At 42.5% G+C, this 18720-nt stretch overlaps 1 protein-coding gene across 9 annotated transcripts in view; it reads right to left on the bottom strand.

The window, feature by feature from the left end:
- Positions 1-18720, bottom strand: part of DLGAP1 (DLG associated protein 1) — a 785192-nt gene that overhangs the window by 222488 nt on the left and 543984 nt on the right. For all 9 annotated transcript variants that reach the window (XM_006071833.4, XM_044934621.2, XM_044934623.2 and 6 more), the window contains one exon: positions 5900-6114. In XM_006071833.4, coding sequence (XP_006071895.1) covers positions 5900-6114 — 215 coding nt within the window. The remainder of the gene's footprint in view (positions 1-5899; positions 6115-18720) is intronic.

The following is an 18720-nucleotide window of genomic DNA, read 5'->3' as shown; positions in this document are numbered from 1 at the left end:
AAAATAGACAAAACCAGTACAAGAAATTGCCTATTATATTTAGCCCCTGTCATCACACCCAGCTTGAAAAAAAAAAATAGGTTTGTATTTCGGGTGTGAATACCCTCCTCCAAATGAGATGGGCGTGTGAGTCTTGTAGTCTGTACCCTGTCCTCGTCTCTTGCTATAGAACTGCTCTTTAGAAAAGGCAGTTTGGATCCTGTACTGTCCCTGCAATGATCACAGCCTCAGAGAGGAAGGAACTATGTATCTTTAGGGGAGCTTAAGGAATGAAAGGGAATTTAGATGCTTTTTAGAAAGAAGGAATGGAAAGTGTAAAACACAGGAGAGAGATTTCCGTTTTAATTAGGTTCTAAGTGCCTGATCGAGGGCTCACATTAGCTTTGTTTTATCACTGCAACTCCATACATGAGGCTTTCCCCATTTCACAAATGAGGAATCTCTGTCTTAGGAAGATTCAATAACTCGTCCATGGTTACACATCAACTAGCTGTCAGAGAGAAGATGTGAGGCCCAGAGTTGAAAGCAGAAAGAATAAAGAGCTGATTGGAATAATGGACTCACCAAGACTGCTGAGGTGAGCAAAAGATACGACAGTGGGTCCAAATGGAGGAGAGAGGGAAATCCAACTGGGTGCCCAGGAAAAGGAGCCACTCAAAGCACACTGGGAGAATGCAGAGCAGATTGAGGGAGGGGTCAGAAGCTGCAGTGAAGTGAGTTCTGACCTGCAAGTGCAAACAGGCTGACGTGGAGCTGAAAGAGGAAGGGCCTTGAGAGTATCTTGACTCAGGCTTGGCCTGGGGTGAAGAGAAGAAGGACCGAATGACCAAAGGATTGAGGAGATTCAGAGTTAAGTAGGCATTTGTTTGATGTTTCCTGATAGCTCAGTTGGTAAAGAATCTGCCCTCAATGCAGGACACCCCGGTTCGATTCTTGGGTCGGGAAGATCCCCTGGAAAAGGGATAGGCTACACACTCTAGTATTCTTGGGCTTTTCTCGCGGCTTAGCTGGTAAAGGGTCCGCCTGCAATGTGGGAGACCTGGGTTCGATCCTTGGGTTGGGAAGATCCCCTGGAGAAGGGAATGGCTACCCATTTGAGTATTCTGGCCTAGAGAATTCCATGGACTGTATAGTCCATGGGGTCGCAGGGTAGGACATGATGGAGCGACTTTGACTTTCTTTCTGGCTGATGTGAGTCCTGGTTTCCGCTTTGTGGAGCCTGGGTTCCGCTCCCTGGAACAACTTCCCTGGTCCTTGTCCATGTTGCTCAGCTCCGTGGGAGAGTCCTCCATTTCTGTTGTCCTGTATGACCACATCCAAAGTACACATTAGGAAATATTGGCTCTTTGGAGCCAATAGACGTTTTAGGGCGTCTCTCTTTACTGTGTCTTTTCATTGTGATTCTTTGGGAAGTAGGTCCTCTCAAGATCATCAGTCAACTTCTTTTTAAAAAAAAATTTTTTTTTTAAAATTTAGTTTTTGGCTGTTCTGGGCTTTTTTTTTTCTAGTTGCAGCAAGTGAGGGCTACTCCCTAGCGGTGGTGTGCGGCGTCTCATTGCGGTGGCTTCTCTTGGTGTAGGGCACGGGCTTCAGTAGTTGAGGCATGTAGGCTCAGTAGCTGTGGGGCACAGGCTTAGTTGCTCCATGGCATGTGGGATCTTCCCATATCAGGGATAGAAACTCTGTCTCCTGCACTGGCAGGTGGCTTCTTTACCACTGAACTACTAGGGAAGCCACACACTCAACTTCTTACCTACTGGTTCCAGTGAGTTCCGTGGAGCAGGCATCGTACTCGTAGACCCCTTGGAGATGCAGTGACCATCGCTGTCCTATTTGTTTGCCTTCCTACCCTCATGCCTCTCTATCTCATGTACTCTCAGCTTACCAACCTATCAACTGCTCTTCTCTGAAGCATTTTAATCTAGTTAAAAATATTTACTTAATTTTATCCTCATTCTAAATCATCTGATTCTACTCAAAGCATGAATAATGAAGGAAGGGAGTCATGTACATTTTTTATTTTTAACTTAAAAAATATATATTTATTTACTTTTCCTTGAACTGGGTCTTCGTCACGGCAGCCGGGCTTTCTCGAGTTGTGGTTCATGGGGGTTACTCTCTAAATAAATGCAGTGTGTGGGCTTCTCACTGCAGGGGCTTCTCTTGTGGAGCACGGGCTCAAGAACTCGGGATCAGTAGTTGTGATGCATGGGCTTAGTCGCCCCAGGGAATGTGGAATCTTCCTGGACCCATGTCCCTTGCATTGGCAGGCAGATTCTTAACCACTCGACCACCAGGGAAGTCTGGGGCCATGTTCTTGATTTGAACATTGCCACACGGGGTAGTTTTCATCCTATCTTCTTCATTCAAGTGCTTTCTCAGATTTACCTTTTAAAAACTGGATTGAGATCAATTGCTTCTTCCAGTCACACAAGTCCACAAATGTCTGCTGCTGCTGCTGCTGCTGCTGCTAAGTCGCTTCAGTTGTGTCTGACTCTGTACGACCCCATAGACGGCAGTCTACCAGGCTCCCCTGTCCCTGGGATTCTCCAGGCAAGAACACTGGAGTGGGTTGCCATTTCCTTCTCCAATGCATGAAAGTGAAAAGTGAAAGTGAAGTTGCTCAGTTGTGTCTGACTCTTAGCGACCCCAGGGACTGCAGCCTACCAGGCTCCTCAGTCCATGGGATTTTCCAGGCCCACAAATGTCTAGACTCTTCTTATTCCCTTTCATTACTACTTGTATCATAACCAATTATTTTCCGAGTCTATTTAAAAGCATGGAACACTGTGTTGAAGGCTGCCAAGAGCAACCGACACATTCTGTTAACAATATGTTTTGCAACAACTTCCCCTAGAGTTAGAGTTCATTTGTTACCTCATCTACCTTCCATGTTCTAGAAAACAATTTACCAAATAACTCACCACTGCATAACATGGATCAGTATGTACCAGCCTCTGATAATTACCTTGCTTCCTGCTATCAAATCCTATAATCAGTCATATGTTTTAGTTTATTTTGTTGTTACATGAGTACCCCATTCCTAGTACCAATTTACTTATAAGTTAGGATAGGCCAAGTTTGGCTCTGTTGATAAACAATTGCAAATCGCCCAAGTTTATTTCTTGCTCACAACTTCATTTCTTGGACGTGTTTCTTTTGTCCATATCATGAGCTGGCAGGAGGCTCTGTCCATTGCATTTACTCAGATACCCAGAAAGACAGAAGGGTCAATTGGTGCTCCCAAGGTCCTCGAATCAGAAAAGTGGACCCAGGGAGTAGGGCCGCACTTCCTGGAAGTGATACACACTTCTGCTCAAATTTCATCACTAAAGCCACGTACATGACCACACTGATTTCAAAGAGGCAGAGAAGTGCAACATTGCCACATGCCCAGAAAAGGAGAGCTGGGTATACATGGTGAACAGTAAAAATAATGGTAGCTTGAAGCCATTCCCCCAGAGAAGGCAATGGCATCCCACTCCAGTACTCTTGCCTGGAAAATCCCATGGACGGAGAAGCCTGGTGGGCTGCAGTCCATGGGGTTGCTAAGAGTTGGGCACGACTGAGCGACTTCCCTTTCACTTTTCACTTTCATGCATTGGAGAAAGAAATGGCAACCCACTCCAGTATTCTTGCCTAGAGAATCCCAGGGACAGAGGAGCCTAGTGGGCTGCCATCTATGGGGTCGCACAGAGTCAGACACGACTGAAGCGAGTTAGCAGCAGCAGCAGCAGAAGCCATTCCCCACGATATACCCCAGGAATGCCATCTCCTTTTGTATCTGTTCATTCAAAAAAGGCTTACGACAGCATGTTGCTCAAGAGCACAGGCTCTGAGGTGAGATGATCTGGGTTCAAAACCACAGCTCTGTCGCTTCTAGAAGGGCTACTGTGGGAAAGTTATCTAACTGTTCTGTGTCTCAATTTTGTTGTCGGTTTTACATGGATGGTTTATATATCCTACCTCAAGAGTAATTGTGAAGATTGGAAAAGATAGTGTATGTGAAACACTTAGAACAGTGCCTCGCAATGATCAGGGCCCCTTTCACGTTAGCTCTGTGTGTGTGTGTGTGTGTGTGTGCACGCATGCGCGGACACACTCAGTTGTTCAGTCCAACTCATTGTGGCCCTGTGGACTGTAGGCTCCATGGAATTTTCCAGGCAAGCATACTGCAGTGGGGTGCCATTTCCTATTCCAGGGGATCTTCCCAACCCACTGATCAAATTCATGTCTCTTGTCTCCTGCACTGGCAGGTGGATTCTTTACCACTAGCGCCACCTGGGAAGTCCATTCATATTCGTTAGTTATTACATCATTATTATGATCACTGGCCACCTACTATGTGCTGAGCATTGGGATGTATCAATAGTCAGGGATTCTAGTAGCATAGAATTTACAGTCTAATGGTGGAGAAGAGTAGAAGAAAGTTTCCATTATTTTCAGTCTTCCTCTCAAATTTAACCTCTCCCTGTTGGCTGTTATTTCTTCTTCCCAAGAACTCTGGCAGCACTCTGTTGAAACCTTTCTTAAGGTCGTTACAACCTTCTCACACACTTTCCTATTTTCTCTGTACACCATGTCCAAGGGGGTTCAAATGTTAGGTAAGATGATTGTGGGGACTTTCCAAGGTCTGGGCATGTACTACAGGAGGCACGGCTTCCATTCCTGGTTGGGAAATTAAGATCCCACATGCCATGCAGCATGACCAAATATAAAATAAAGATGACTGTGAAGCCCTTGTCACAACCCCAAGGAGATGCAAGCAATACTACCTCACCATTACACAATCCCTAATTCTACAGTGCCTTGGTCAGTAGCTGCCTGGAGTCGCTTTACCTGTAGTTGTTGAGTTGAATTGTCATCTCACACCTGCCCCCCCACCCCTTTGGCTGCATCTGTGCTGGCTCAGACTCTTCACCCTCCCCTTCTAGCCTTGCCTCTGAAGCCATGGTTCTCTGAAAGCTCCCTGTTCCTTCTGAATTCCACCGAGCATCGCTAGCCCACCTGGAGGCTGGAAACTCGGGCTGGCAGGTACATATTAGCGGGTTAAAAATACCAATGCAGCCATGCTTCATACCATCATCCACCCTGAACATGAATGTATTTCCCTCTGTTCATCTGGGGAATCCCTTCTTCCTAGTTCTGTGGGGAGGAGGGGAGTGGGTGTAACAAACCAGCACTAGCTAGCTATTCCCTTCAGAACTGGAGAAGTGTTCTCTTCAGTGGTCATGTTAACTGCTTCACATGCTTTCAAACTTATCTGTGAGCCTAAAGGAACCAATGAGTAGGAAGTATATTTGATCATCCATCCTGATCACTAGGAATATATTCATTTGTTTTCAAGCCTTTTTTTTTTTTTTTACAAGATAATTGTGTACAACAGTTTACCAAGTGTTTTCAGTATCTGTCATTTGATTCTCCCAGTGGCCTCAGAAGGAACTCAGCATTGACTTTAAACAACACAGATAAACCACTAGGGACCACTGATCTACACTATTTTATCACTCAGTCATCTGAAAAATTCAAGAGTTTTTTAAGGAAGCATTGCCCTGCAGATTTGATAGCTAAACAACCAACCAAGAGTGGGAATACACAGACACCCTCATTGATGAGAACTCCTAATTCTCTTTAGAAGCCATGCTGGATTGTTGTAAACTCTTTTTGGAGGTTGGTGGTTCAGCTTATGCTTTATGCAAAACACACCTGGATGCCATGTCTTTGAAGGCACTGGGATGTATGTCAGACCCAAGGTCAACACCAATAGACTATTCAATATACCATGCTGCTCCACCTGTGGGATGTTGTTTGCCATACTTACTCTAGAAGTTGTGCGATTGGATCATAAGGGATAAAACAAGGAAGTGGGTACCGGAAGTAGAGTATTGGAAACACTTACTTGAGAGTGGTGAGTTCTGTGAGGGATGGCTGAGTCGCCTTGAGATAGCTTTCCCTTCGCGCAGCCACTTTGGGAGAAGGCTTGGGGCTGGTGTCCGAGTCACCGCTGTCTTCATCTCCCATGGCCTTGATGTAGCTGCCGCTCCGCATTCTTCGGCAGGGGATTTCATCATCTTTACCTCTAGGGGTGTACCCTGTCCATTCATCCTGAGGGACCTATGCAGATACAAAACAGAGAGTTCATTCTGTATAAAAGTCTACCTTCGGGGCTTCCATGGTGGTACAGTGGCTAAGACTGCTTGCTCCCAAATGTAGGGGGCCTGGGTTTGATCCCTCGTCAGGGAACTAGATCCCACATGCCACAGCTACAGATCCTCCATGCCACAACTAAGACCCAGTGCAGCCAAATAAATAAATACACATAAATATTGAAAAATCATTTATCTTCTTTTCTTTCCTGACCTTGAATATGGGTAATGCCAGTAATTATTGAAAACTTTAGACATTAACTTTCAACAATAATATGTTACCATAATTAGTCTGCAAATATTTTCAATACATGCAAATACATGTCTCAATCTTTGAAAGAACCTGTGTACTAGCGAAAATTAGAGCCATCAGATTCACTTCTCAATTTTCTCATGCTGAAAATAATAGGCATATACAGATGCCACTAGAGAGTGGTTTTATTTGAGCTTTTCAATGATTTGTTTTCAGTTGTCACTGGAAATTCAAGAATGTTTCTGTTTTGTTGACATCTTTCCTGCGTCTTCCATCTCTAGCATCTTGTATCCAATCTTGCTTCCTCCCAAACCACTGGTCTACACCAGCTATGTTCACTTCCCAATCACTGATTCTTTCTGAATCCTCTTAATTTGGATTTAGCCTCTATAGGTTGCTTGACACACTTTTTGAAGGTTTCCAATGGTCTCCTCATGAAAGCTAGTGGCATTTTCTTAATTTTAATTTTTCTTGGCCTCTACACATATACACACACCCACGTACCCACACACATACCACCTCTTAAAGAGTTTTTCCCCTTCTGGCTTTCTGGTTACCCTACTTACCCGATTTAGCCACTACTTAGCTGTTCTTTTCCTCTTGCTTTGTTGGATCCTGCTCCAAGTCCCTAATTGTGAGGAACCCACAAGATAATGTTCTCAGTACATGGCTCATTTGTCTTTCTATTGGGTTGGCCAGAAGAGTTTCTTCAGTTAGTGAATATGTTGTTCAATAAAGTTCTGGGTGAAAATGAAAAATATGTCTTTTTATTTTTACTTAAAACCGAATGAACTTTTTGGCCCACCCAAAGCAATCATTTCCTTTGAGTTCATCAGGGCACCATCCTATGCCAGAAAGTCTTGTTTCTGACCTTATTTTTAGTTCTTAGGGCTTCCCTGGTAGATCAGATGGGTAAAAGAATCCACCTGCAATGCAGGAGACTTGCGATTGATTTCTGGGTTGGGAAGATCCCCTGGGGAAGGTAATGGCTACCCACTCCAGTATTCTTGCCTGGAGAATTCCATGGACAGAGGAGCCTGGCGGGCTACAGTCCAGGGAGTTGCAAAGAGTCGGACATGATTGAGTGACTAAGCACAACACAGCACAGTTCAGTGTGGATCCACACTAGGATGTCATTCCTCCTCCATTTGTTAAATAAAAAAGTATGTAACAATGGCTACTCTTTTTATCCATTAAGATATAATGAACAACCTATGAACTGTGCACAGAATAGGGCACAGGGCTTGATTAAAAGAGACCAGAAAACAAGGAGGCTGCCTCTTGCCTTCAACGGGATGATAATGGAGATAAGAAGACAAAGCAGACAAAAGTTTGGGAACAGTTCCAAGTGAACGCGTTACCAAGCCTCAGATGTGGTCCCATAAATGGAGTATGAGCTAAGGAGACACTGGAAACAGGAGTTATATAATGGTGATGGAGGAGGAGGATCCAGGAAGGGCTCCTAGAAGTGGCTACGTTGGCAATGAGAAGGTAAGAAAGTATTTAATATTTTCATGCTAACTGCCGGATTGGCCAAAAGTTCATCTGGTGTTTTCCATAACAGCTTAACAAATGAACTTATTGGCCAACCCAATATTTACTGATTATCCATTAAATAATGCCGTGTTTCATTATTAACATTTAAGTATGCTATGCAGTTTGCTTATAGGATCTTATTTCATCAACACAACAACTCTATTTTTTTTAATTTCTCAAATGGGAAGCAGAAGCTCAGAGGACTCAAGAAATCTGCCCGAGAACACACAGCTAAGAAATGGCAGCACTGGAATTCAAAACATTTTTGGTTTAATTCAAAGATCAGAGTTTACTTAATCTAAAATTTATGATTAATAACATGGATTTTAAATCTAATAAAATTGTGTTAATAATTTTGTGTTATTAAAATTAGTAGAAGTGTCTACAATGTGTTAATGAAATTGTCTGCAATGACACACATGTACAGAGTAGACATAGATTTCTAAGTCATAGTTTCTAGGAACTGAGAATAGACATTCCACTGGGAAAAAAGCACTATTCTTTCCTCCTTAACTCATACATTTAACTGTTTTGAAAGCTTGCAATATCTAGAAACATCAGACTGAAGAGATGCTACCATTCCTGGACCTGAAAACAGTGATTTGTAGGTTCTAATGCTGAAAACTACCAGCGAAGTTTGGTTAAGCTTCGTTATGCAGCTTCTTTTAACAAACTCAAGTCATGCGTCCTGTGTGCAGGCTCTATTCTAAATGCTTTATAAGTGTTAACTCATTTGATCCACATAACTAAGGGTATTACGATTATTATCCCCATTTTACAAATGAGGAAAATGAGGTTAGGTAACTTGCCCAAAATCTCAGCTACAAAGGGGAAGCGTTCCAGCCCGACAGCTCCTAAGTCTTGCCGAGACTGTATCTGATGCTGTCTTTCTGTCTCTGATCTCATGGTACCTACAGAACTGAACAACTATAGTCCCATGACACCTTCATCACCCATCATGCCTGATCCATTTGCCATTTATCAATTATGGTAGTAACAATGTAGAGTTCTTGCTTTTTGAGCTAAAAAGCATCAACATCACCATGGCAACAGGGAGGCTTCTTAGGGAAATTATAAATGTTGAGAACAGTCTTGTTTTCCTTCCATTGGCAGGTGAGTCACTGCAGAGATACGATCATATTCAGTACCTCGTTGTTGGCTCAGAAATTACATTTTATAAATTAAGTTGGTACAGCTGAGGGTCATAGAGGATGCAGCAGACACTTGCAGTTTCTCAGCACTGATGCACAGCTTGTAAGCATGGCTCCCTGAAATATGTTAGAGACCAATGACGCCTCATTAGCTCATATTGCTTATGAAACAAAACATGGCAAATTTTACTTTAGGTAGTTTTTTTTCCCAAAATTAGTTTATAGTAGAAACTTGGTCTTATCCTAGAAACAGACTACAGTTGTTGCTAAGAGAACCAGCTGGGAAGTGTTTAATGTGTATATATTTCAATTAAACATATTTTTCAAAGGAGAACACCTAAAGAAGTTTATGGAAGTGATCTGCATGGAATGGATTTTAAAAATCAATACATTATTCATACACTGAAAGAAAACCTACAGTAAGTTATTGCAATTTTACAATTATTACAATACATGTAAACTAATACAGAAACTAGCTCCAGGAAAAATGTAAGGAAATCTGAACATCAAGACTTTAGAGAAGAGAAATACTGTTGCTGAACAATCAGGGCCTGTAAAGTTGCTACAGTTGAGCCACTGTTTTTATTATGAGTCTCTTAAACTCAGAAGCAAAAGAGAGGCAGTGGTTGGTTACACACTAGTTTGTCCAGGGGCCCAGAGCATGAGCTATGGGGTGCTGCAGTTACGCTGTGATCTAGTCAAGGCTGCTGTGTCCTTCCGCGTCATTTGCACAGAGAGAAAAGCTTCAGGTATATCCACGGAAAAAAAATTAACTTCGCAGCTGTCTGAGAAGGTCTTCCCATTACTGGTCCTTGTGGTTTACAAAATGGAAGTCTTTGTATTAATAGCAAAGGGAAACTGGAGCAGACAGAGGAGTGGCCTGGACACGTGTTGATGACAGGCAAGCCAGACGTCCTGATTGCCTGCACGAGCTTGGCGGGGCAGTTAGATCCAGCAAATGTTAAAAGAAATTGCAATAAGTGGTGCATGCATGCATGCTAAGTTGCTTCCATCATGTCCGACTCTTTGCGACCCCATGCACTATATATAGCCCACCAGGTTCCTCCTCCATGGGATTCTCCAGGCAAGAATTCTGGAGTGGGTTGCCATGCCCTTCTCCTGATAAAAGTTAAGAGTTTAACAATAGTTATGGGTTACAGAGAAGGAGGATTATTTGCTTTTAAATGCAAATGTTTAAGCACGAAACTGCAATGGAGAACTTTATTTTTGAGAGAACAAAATGAGGATTAGTGCACATTTTTCTATTTTAGAGACAGCCAGACTATACCTTAAACCATATGTCATGGTTCAGTAGGACAAAAGACCTATATCTGACAAGGAATGACCATACCTAGCTGCTGTCATCCTCTAAGTACAGAATAAAGATGCTTTCTAAGTTGAAATAGTGTCATGGGCACTGAATGATGGGCCTTCGTAATGCAACAAGAGAAAATTATTTTTAAAATCTCATATATATGAAAACTATAAAACATATTATTGTATTATATATATATGTCCTATAGTAAAAATTATCTCTCCTAAATTGGCCTACCATCTCAAAAACGTATTTATCTCTCTTCTAAGATCTTTGGAAGTGGACCATTCCTGTGACACTGCCAATTTTTTTTTAGGCTTCCCAAAACTCAGTTGAAATAGTATCATACTACTTCCAGGAGACCTGTGAGCTGACGTATAATAACCTGGAGGTCCTTAAAAAATCTCCTCCCACAAAGTGGTATCATTCAAGGTAATTTCTTCTTTCTGAATGTCTCAAACTCTTGGCTGATTTTTTTTTTGGGGGGTAGTGGTTATCTCATCCCCCCTTGGTTAATAGAATCTCCATTCTGAATAGACAAGGTACTTCCACTTTTACCCTTCCTCCACTTTCCCCTAAGCTCCAAATGCCCATACTGAATCCAAGATACCAGTGCAAGCTCCTCAATATTTTTTGTATCACTAAGAAAGAAAGAAATACCACCAATTAAACTGACACTCTATAGATTATATGATACATTCCAATATCAAAGATGCTAAAATGTGAAAAAATATGGAGCTCAGAAAGCAATCCAACAGCCCTTTAAAGAATATGTACAAAATAAGAATAAGAATGGGTGTATTCTGGGATAGTGATGATAGGATGTAATATTCATATTTCATAGAGATCAGATTAATAACAATTAGCATTCATTTATGTCATGCTTTTGCAAAAAAACATAAGTTTACACAGTCTCATGACCATTATAACTGCCTTGAAGGATAAGGAGAGTAAGTATTATAATCTCAGCTTATGAAATAAAGAAACTGAACTCCAGAGGGGTTGTAGTTTGTTCAGAGAGACACCGTGCCCAATGAGCGGTCTGCTGTACACAGTCCAGAGATTTTTTTTTTCCCCTCTATATTTAGATCTTGGCTGCTTTGGGAGGAACAGTAGTCATTCTGTGCGCCTGTGTGTTTCAGTCGTGTCTGACTCTCTGTGACCCCATGGACTGTAGCCCACCAGGCTCCTCTGTCCGTGGGATTTTCCAGGCAAGAATACTGGAAGGGGTTGCCATTTTCTCCTCTAGGGGATCTTCCTGACCCAGGGATCGAACCCACATCTCCTGCGATTCTTTACCACTGAGCCACCTGGAAAGCCCCCAATTGTCACTTTATGATCATCTGAAGAACACATTTCAGATAAGACAACAACTTCTGAGAGTTTTAAACTCTCTCTGGAGGAAAAAAAATCATAAAGAATTACATGCCTTGAAATTAAAGCTATAAGAAATACTATTGTAGACATGGAAAGGCTTACTTTAATAGGCCCTTCCAATGTGCATGGGGTTTGGCTGAGCTGCTGTCATAGAGTCTAACTCAATGTAGACAGAGTCAGACATTCTGTGCCAGCGATGGGCTGGAAGACGATGGCTGGGAGATGAAGCCATGTGCGAGTGACTCCTCGAGAGTGGATTATCTCAGGATGGGAAGTTGGATGGTGCGGTTTGGGGTGATGGAAATGCGTGAGATTTGGGGAAATCTGAGAGCCACAAAAGGAATGCAGACACTTAGAAAGCCGGGACAGCTGAAATAGAGCATGTATCCTGAAATATACCAGGGGAAGCTGGGGCCATTCTGTGAGCAGTTCTGGACTGTAGAGAATGGGGAGGAAAACGCATAAACCTAAGACAGAGGTGAATTTAAAGCAAGTTTCTATTTCATTAGGGACCAAAGAAACTGGAATAGGTAACTCTGTCATTGGTTCATTAGGTAGAAATAAAGACGATATAGCAAGAAAGAGCTGTGATTAAAATGGTGGGTGTCAATAATAGGCTTATCTTCGCAAGGCTACCCTTTAGTGGTTGTTGATTTCTTCAACAATTGCGCATTTCAATTAAAGTAAAGAGTCAAATAAGGGCATGTGGCTACAGCTGAGGGGGGTCAACCTGTTTGACCTTTCCTGAGCCTGATGAGGAAAGGTAAACATGAGAAGAGCCTGTACTTAGGAAAGGAGAGCTGAGGACCTGATATTTATGGAATAATCTTGCATTCTAGCATAATCTCTAAGGGCTGGAGGTGATACCTTGTGACTCCATTTTAATCCCTCTAGCTGTCCTATGAAACAGACGCTCCCATTTCCACTTTACTGCTGCAAAACTGAGACTCAAAAAGCTGGACTGACCTGCCTAAGGTCATCATCAAAATAGGAATCTGCATCTCTCTGATGCCAAAGCTTTGAGTGTATCATCCCGCCTCTGAGGAAGGCATGTTGATTGAGTGCGTGAACAAATAAACTTAAAAAAATGGAGTTCGTGCTCCCACACTCTGTGCTTTTCCAAAAATGTACAAAAAAAAAAAAAAAAGTCACTATTAAAATAAGCATCAGGGACTTCCCTGGTGGTCCAGTGGTTGGGACTTCACCTTTCAGTGCAGGGGGGCAGGTTTGATCCCTGCACTGGGAGCTAAGCTCCCACATGCCTTGTGGCCAAAAGATAGAAGCTAAAAAATTCAATGGTAAAAAAATTCAATTAAGACTTCAAAAAATGGTTTACATCAAGAAAAAAAGTCTTAAAAAAATAAGCATACATATTATCTAATCCCTAACTGGCTAGCACAGATAAAAGTTTTAAAATGATAATAAAATAATAGCGTGGAACATAATTATGAGATAAAGCAGCGTTGCTTCTTCACCATTTTGTGGTGCCCTTACCAATGATTGTTATCGATTTTTTCGGGGAACCAGAACACCTGCAGGATGGCCATATTTCGGGGAATCAGAACACCTGCAGGACGGTGCTATGGGGGCCTCCAAGCACTCCAGTAGCTTTTCAGCATTTGTAAGAAGACTTCGCCCTGGGTTTCAGGGTCCAGCCTTGCTCTGTACTCTGTACGGAAATGGCTGGGATGCACTGGCCTTCTAAGCACTTTTAGTGAGCTCTCAGATTCCCTACTCACTCTGCTCCTTTGCATCTTCTTTGCAGCTGGGAGAACTGCCTTTCTGCTCCACACAGCTTTCAACTTGACAAATGCGACTTGGCATAAATGTCCCTGTAGCCTTTTTAGCTTGCTCTTCTCAGAGCAAAAGCAGGAAAAAAAAAAAGAGCAAGAATAGGAAAATTACAATTACACAATGTGTAGATCCCAAGGCCTGATTGGTGTTTTGCAAGCAGATTTCCCTGGCAACCGCCCTTTCCAACTCCCCTTGCAGCCCGAAGCTGGTGTAAAACTTAATTTGCTTCCAGATTGCCTAAAAAATTACCTTTTAAGGACAGAAGTAAATACCTACCTCTTTTTTTCCCCTGGGTAAAATTCTTTTTTTTTAAACTTTTTATTTTGTATTGGGGAATAGCCCATTAACGGTGTTGTGAGAGTTTCAGGTGGACAGCAAAGGGACTCAGCCATACACACACATGTATCCATTCTCCCCCAAACTCCTTATCCCATACAGGCTGCCACTACCATTGAGCAGAGTTCCCTGTGCTGTACATTAGTACTAGTTCCCTGTGCTGTTGGTTATCCATTTAAAATACAGCAGTGTGTACATGTCCATCCCAAACTCCCCAACTCTCTCTTCCACTCATCCTTTCCTTGCAGTGACCATAAGTTCATTCTCTAAGGTGGTGAGTCTCTTTTCTGTTTTGCAAGTAAATTCATTTGTATCATTTCTTTTTAGAACTCCACATATAGGGTTAATACCCTTTGCCACGTCTTTTTCCAAATAACATTTTTTATAGTTACTTTTTAAAATTAAAAAAAATTTTTAACAGTGTTGTGTTGCTTTCTGCCATACAACAACACAGATGCCCTTGAATAGAACTTTGTAATAGTGCTTTTCGATGGTAATTCACCCACTATTACCCTACAGAGCTGGTCTCACCTGTGAACATTTACAGGTATCTACAGGGTACCATGCACCAGAGCAGGTGCCAGGGAGATACTCCAAAAACATTTTAGAAAACACAGTCTGGTCTCAAAGGGGTTGACAAGTTTTAAGTGGATCCGACAAATCTGGGGATGGATGAAAGAAAAGAGTAAAAGTAGCTTTAAAACAAATCAAACTGGGTTGAGTATTACATTTTAGTGCCTCTGTGTTGCCTACTGGGCTTGTATTCAATAGTTCATATCAATCCTCTTCTTGGTGGTAAAACTGTTCTTTGGAGTTGAATGGATCTGTGCAAAGTACATGCCACTGGGAAATGGGTCTGCAGGAGAAATACAGAGGGACAAGGTCTGTGAGCCCTCAAAGGAGGGGAAGGAGCCACAGCTCTTCGGGAGCTGGTAGAAAATATTACCAAGGAGATGTTGATGTCAAAGCAGGTATGATCTGGGAAGACCCTTGTGATACCACGGCAAGAAAGTGACTACGATACAGTATATACTGGTATGATATGAGGACAGGGGAGGACAATGAATTTTTATTCATTGCCCACCCTGTATTTTGATTGTAGTGAACATCTGTGGGTTTTGCTACCCCGGGTTTGCTACTTCTGATTTTTGTCGTCACATCCCCATGGTTTTGCCTGGGGGAAACCTTGCTCCCTCCATGTGTCCGCGTGTTTCAGGAGTAGCAGAAGAGCTGGCTTATCATGTCCTCCAGCGCTACGGCTTGTCTCAGGGCTGAGTGTGTGGCCTCAGCCTGTTCAATCAGCAAGCACCTCTGGACCTTGGCTTGGGACCTGGGACAAAGATGTTTCCTCTCCTTCAGTGCATCTGTAGGGGAGCAATGAGCCTTAGGACCTGCTGGTAGCCATTTTATAATCCCTGCTACACAAACTTTCTCTCATGTAATATTATACAAAACTCCAGTGTTGTTATTCATTACATTGAAAAGATGATAAAATTGAGACTTATTGCTATTAAATAATGTACTCTAAATTTTACAGCTAGTAAATCATAGAATTGAAAGCCACATTTGTCTCACTCAAATTTCTATGCTCTTTTCATCATATCATTCTGCTGACTGCAAGTTTCAAAACTTAGTAATTTTCCATTAAACATAAAACTCAAGCATTAAGTTGCTAGGGGATACAATGCTATAACTTTTTTTTTTCTTTTTTTGCTAAGTGGCATTCAGAGGTAAAGAACTTGCCTGCCAATACAGGAGACATCAGAGATTCAAGTTCAATCCCTGGGTCAGGACGATCCCCTGGAGGAGGGCATGGCAACCCACTCCAGTATTCTAGCCATGGATGGAGGAGCCTGGGAGGCTGCAGTCCATAGGATTGCAAAGAGTCGGACATAAATAAAGCGACTTAGCACGTGCAGAATCTTAGTTCCTTGTCTAGGGATTAAACCCATGTCCCCTGCAGTGGAAGTGTGGAGGCTTAACCACTGGACCACCAGAGAAGTCCCCAGTGCTATAACATTTTGAAACCCATGACAGATGGTGACAGTTGCTTGAAAGAACCAAAAGACTTTCAAAAGTAATGTTCACAGAACGCCCGTCACTCAGCAGTAATAGCTGGCTGCAAGTTTTAGTGAAATATGAGCAAGAACACAGACATTTTAATAGATAGCAAGATAAAAACAACAGAGGGTTTAGGTCTATAATAAATATGTTATATTTAGTTTCACTGACTGTATAGAAGATAAGCTAATTTAGAGCCCTGTCTTAGTTTTTGAAGCAACTATTCATTGCTAACGTGTCTTTCTGACATACTGGAGGCATGTCTATTGGTTGGCATGGCTAGTTGGGCCATCATCTTTTTCCATTATTTTTGCAGTCGCTAGTGTGTAGGTGTCTGTGCTACATAGTTCCATAAATTGAATCCTCTGAGGTAAACCAGAATTCTGTGTCTGTTGTTCAGAAGCAGAGATATGGGTAGAAGGTTAGTAATCTTCCTCCTGGGGTTAATAGAAGCCCAGGTGTAGAAAAACCATCCATCAAAACTGAACTTTAGTGTTGGCTAAAATTTTATAAATTTCCCAGCATGTATGGAGACCCCATGCATGCTTTCTAAGTCACTTCAGTCATGTCTGACTTATGCGACCCAATGGACTGTAGCTTGTCAGGCTCCTCTGTCCATGGGGATTCTCCAGGCAAGAATACTGGAGTGGGTTTCCATGGCCTCCTCCAAGGGATCCTCTCAACCTAAGGATTGAACCCGTCTCTTAAGTCTCCTGCACTGGCAGGCAGGTTCTTTACCACTAGCGCCACCTGGGAAGCCCATGGAGAACCCAGTCCTTGTCAAATGCTATGAGCATGGATCTTTTCCCTTAGAACTTCAGTTCAGTTCAGTTGCTCAGTCGTGTCCCACTCTTTGTGACCCCATGGACTGCAGCACACCAGGCCTCCCTGTCCATCACCAAATCCCAGAGTTTACTCAAACTCATGTCCATCGAGTCAGTGATGCCATCCAACCATCTCATCCTCTGTTGTCCCCTTCTCCTCCTGCCTTCAATCTTTCCCAGCATCAGGGTCTTTTCAAATGAGTCAGTTCTTCACATCAGGTGGTCAAAGTATTGGAGTTTCAGCTTCAGCATCAGTCCTTGCAATGAATATTCAGGACTGATCTCCTTTAGGATGGACTGGTTGGATCTCCTTGCAGTCCAAGGGACTCTCAAGAGTCTTCTCCAACACCACAGTTCAAAAGCATCAATTTTTCGGTGCTCAGCTTTCTTTATAGTCCAACTCTCACATCCACGCCCTTAGAACTCTCACACCCTTAGAACTTAAAGTCTGATAATCTTGGGAACAAATGTTAGAGCCCATTTACAGTCTATGAAATATGAAGTCTATCATTTCCAGTATTAATACTTTACTTCAAAATTATGAGTTTTGAATTGAATTTCAGCAAATACTTTTCTTTAGCATAAATTTGGGGACAGTAAGTTTCTCACATGAGGCTATAAATTATTACACTTGTGAATAATTCACTTAGCTATTTGACATCTATTTTTTTAAAAACTCAGTAGATCTAAGAAGAGACCCAAGTAGACATTTTCTGCTTTTTACTGCTATTTTCTGTTTACTACTCTGTCTTGGTGCTGTTTGGACTTTTTATTACAAGTTACAGTTACAACACCTCAAAGTGTAATGCATTCAAATGGGCCAAAATAGAATGTTTCCCTTCTGAATACCGTTCACTCTAATATAACGATACCATCATCTTTCAAATTACGTGAATCTAGAAAGAATAGAATATTCTAAGTGTCCTTTGCACACGTATAATACAAAGTATTCCACTTCCATCATCATTGGATGGGAAAATGGTCTCCTGAGGATCTGCTCTTTAAGCCTGTACTTCAACCCATGTCCTCCAGGCAGCAAGATATCTAGAACTAAAAGGACTTGTTGCTAAGGCCTGTGCACAGATAAGAGTGGTGGATATATCCATCCAACAGCTACCTCAACCTGGATTTCCAAACTAGCTCAAGGTCCACTGAAAGGGCATGTTCCACCTGGAGTACTCATTGCAGGGTTTGAGGTAAGGTTTCTTAAAGCAAACTTTATGATGGTGCTCTTTTCCTTTGCTTAGTGGTTAAGCTGGAGGTAAAAGTACCATTTCTTCTGTGACTTTTTTTCAAAATGCTGTGAAAGTATTCATTCACTTATTGAATGCATATTTATTCTTCAGTGCACATTACTGTGAAATAGGTGCTGTTTATCCACTCGGGTCATGGCAATGTATAAACAGAAAAATAATCTGCCTTCGTGGGGAACGAGGAAAATGGACATTGATAAGATAAAATGTAAGTTAGATGGAGTGTGCTATGGAGAAACAGGAAGCTGGGGAGGGGACCAGGGGGTGCCTGTGGAGGAGGGAGCCTGGCAGGATATGCAGTATTGAAGAGTGTGCATGGTCATGGAAGGTCTCACCGAGAAGGTGGACCTCAGGGTAAAGATCAGGTAGGATTGGGAGATTAGCCCTGAGGTCTGCAGGACGAGTGCTTGAGAATGAAAGAAGCGTGAAGGTCCTGAGGGGAGGCCAGGTGGGTGGAGTGGAGGGATAGGAGACAGAAGGTGAGCACAGCTGTGCGTGATGACCCACAGGCAGGAGAGGGGTGCAGTCCATGTGGGCTTTGCAGGCCACAGTGACCACTGATGAAACTGATGCCACTGATGTGGCACTGATGAAACCTCAGGAACCAGAGAGGAACAAGCAGGACATCTGAGACGGGTCCCCGAGGTGTGTGGTCCAGGAATCTGAGAGTCCAG

This window comes from Bubalus bubalis, chromosome 22 (assembly GCF_019923935.1).
Source record: "Bubalus bubalis isolate 160015118507 breed Murrah chromosome 22, NDDB_SH_1, whole genome shotgun sequence".
Taxonomy (NCBI): Eukaryota; Metazoa; Chordata; class Mammalia; order Artiodactyla; family Bovidae; genus Bubalus; species Bubalus bubalis.
Note: the sequence above shows the minus strand (reverse complement) of the source record. Positions and strands in the feature narration are given on the sequence as shown.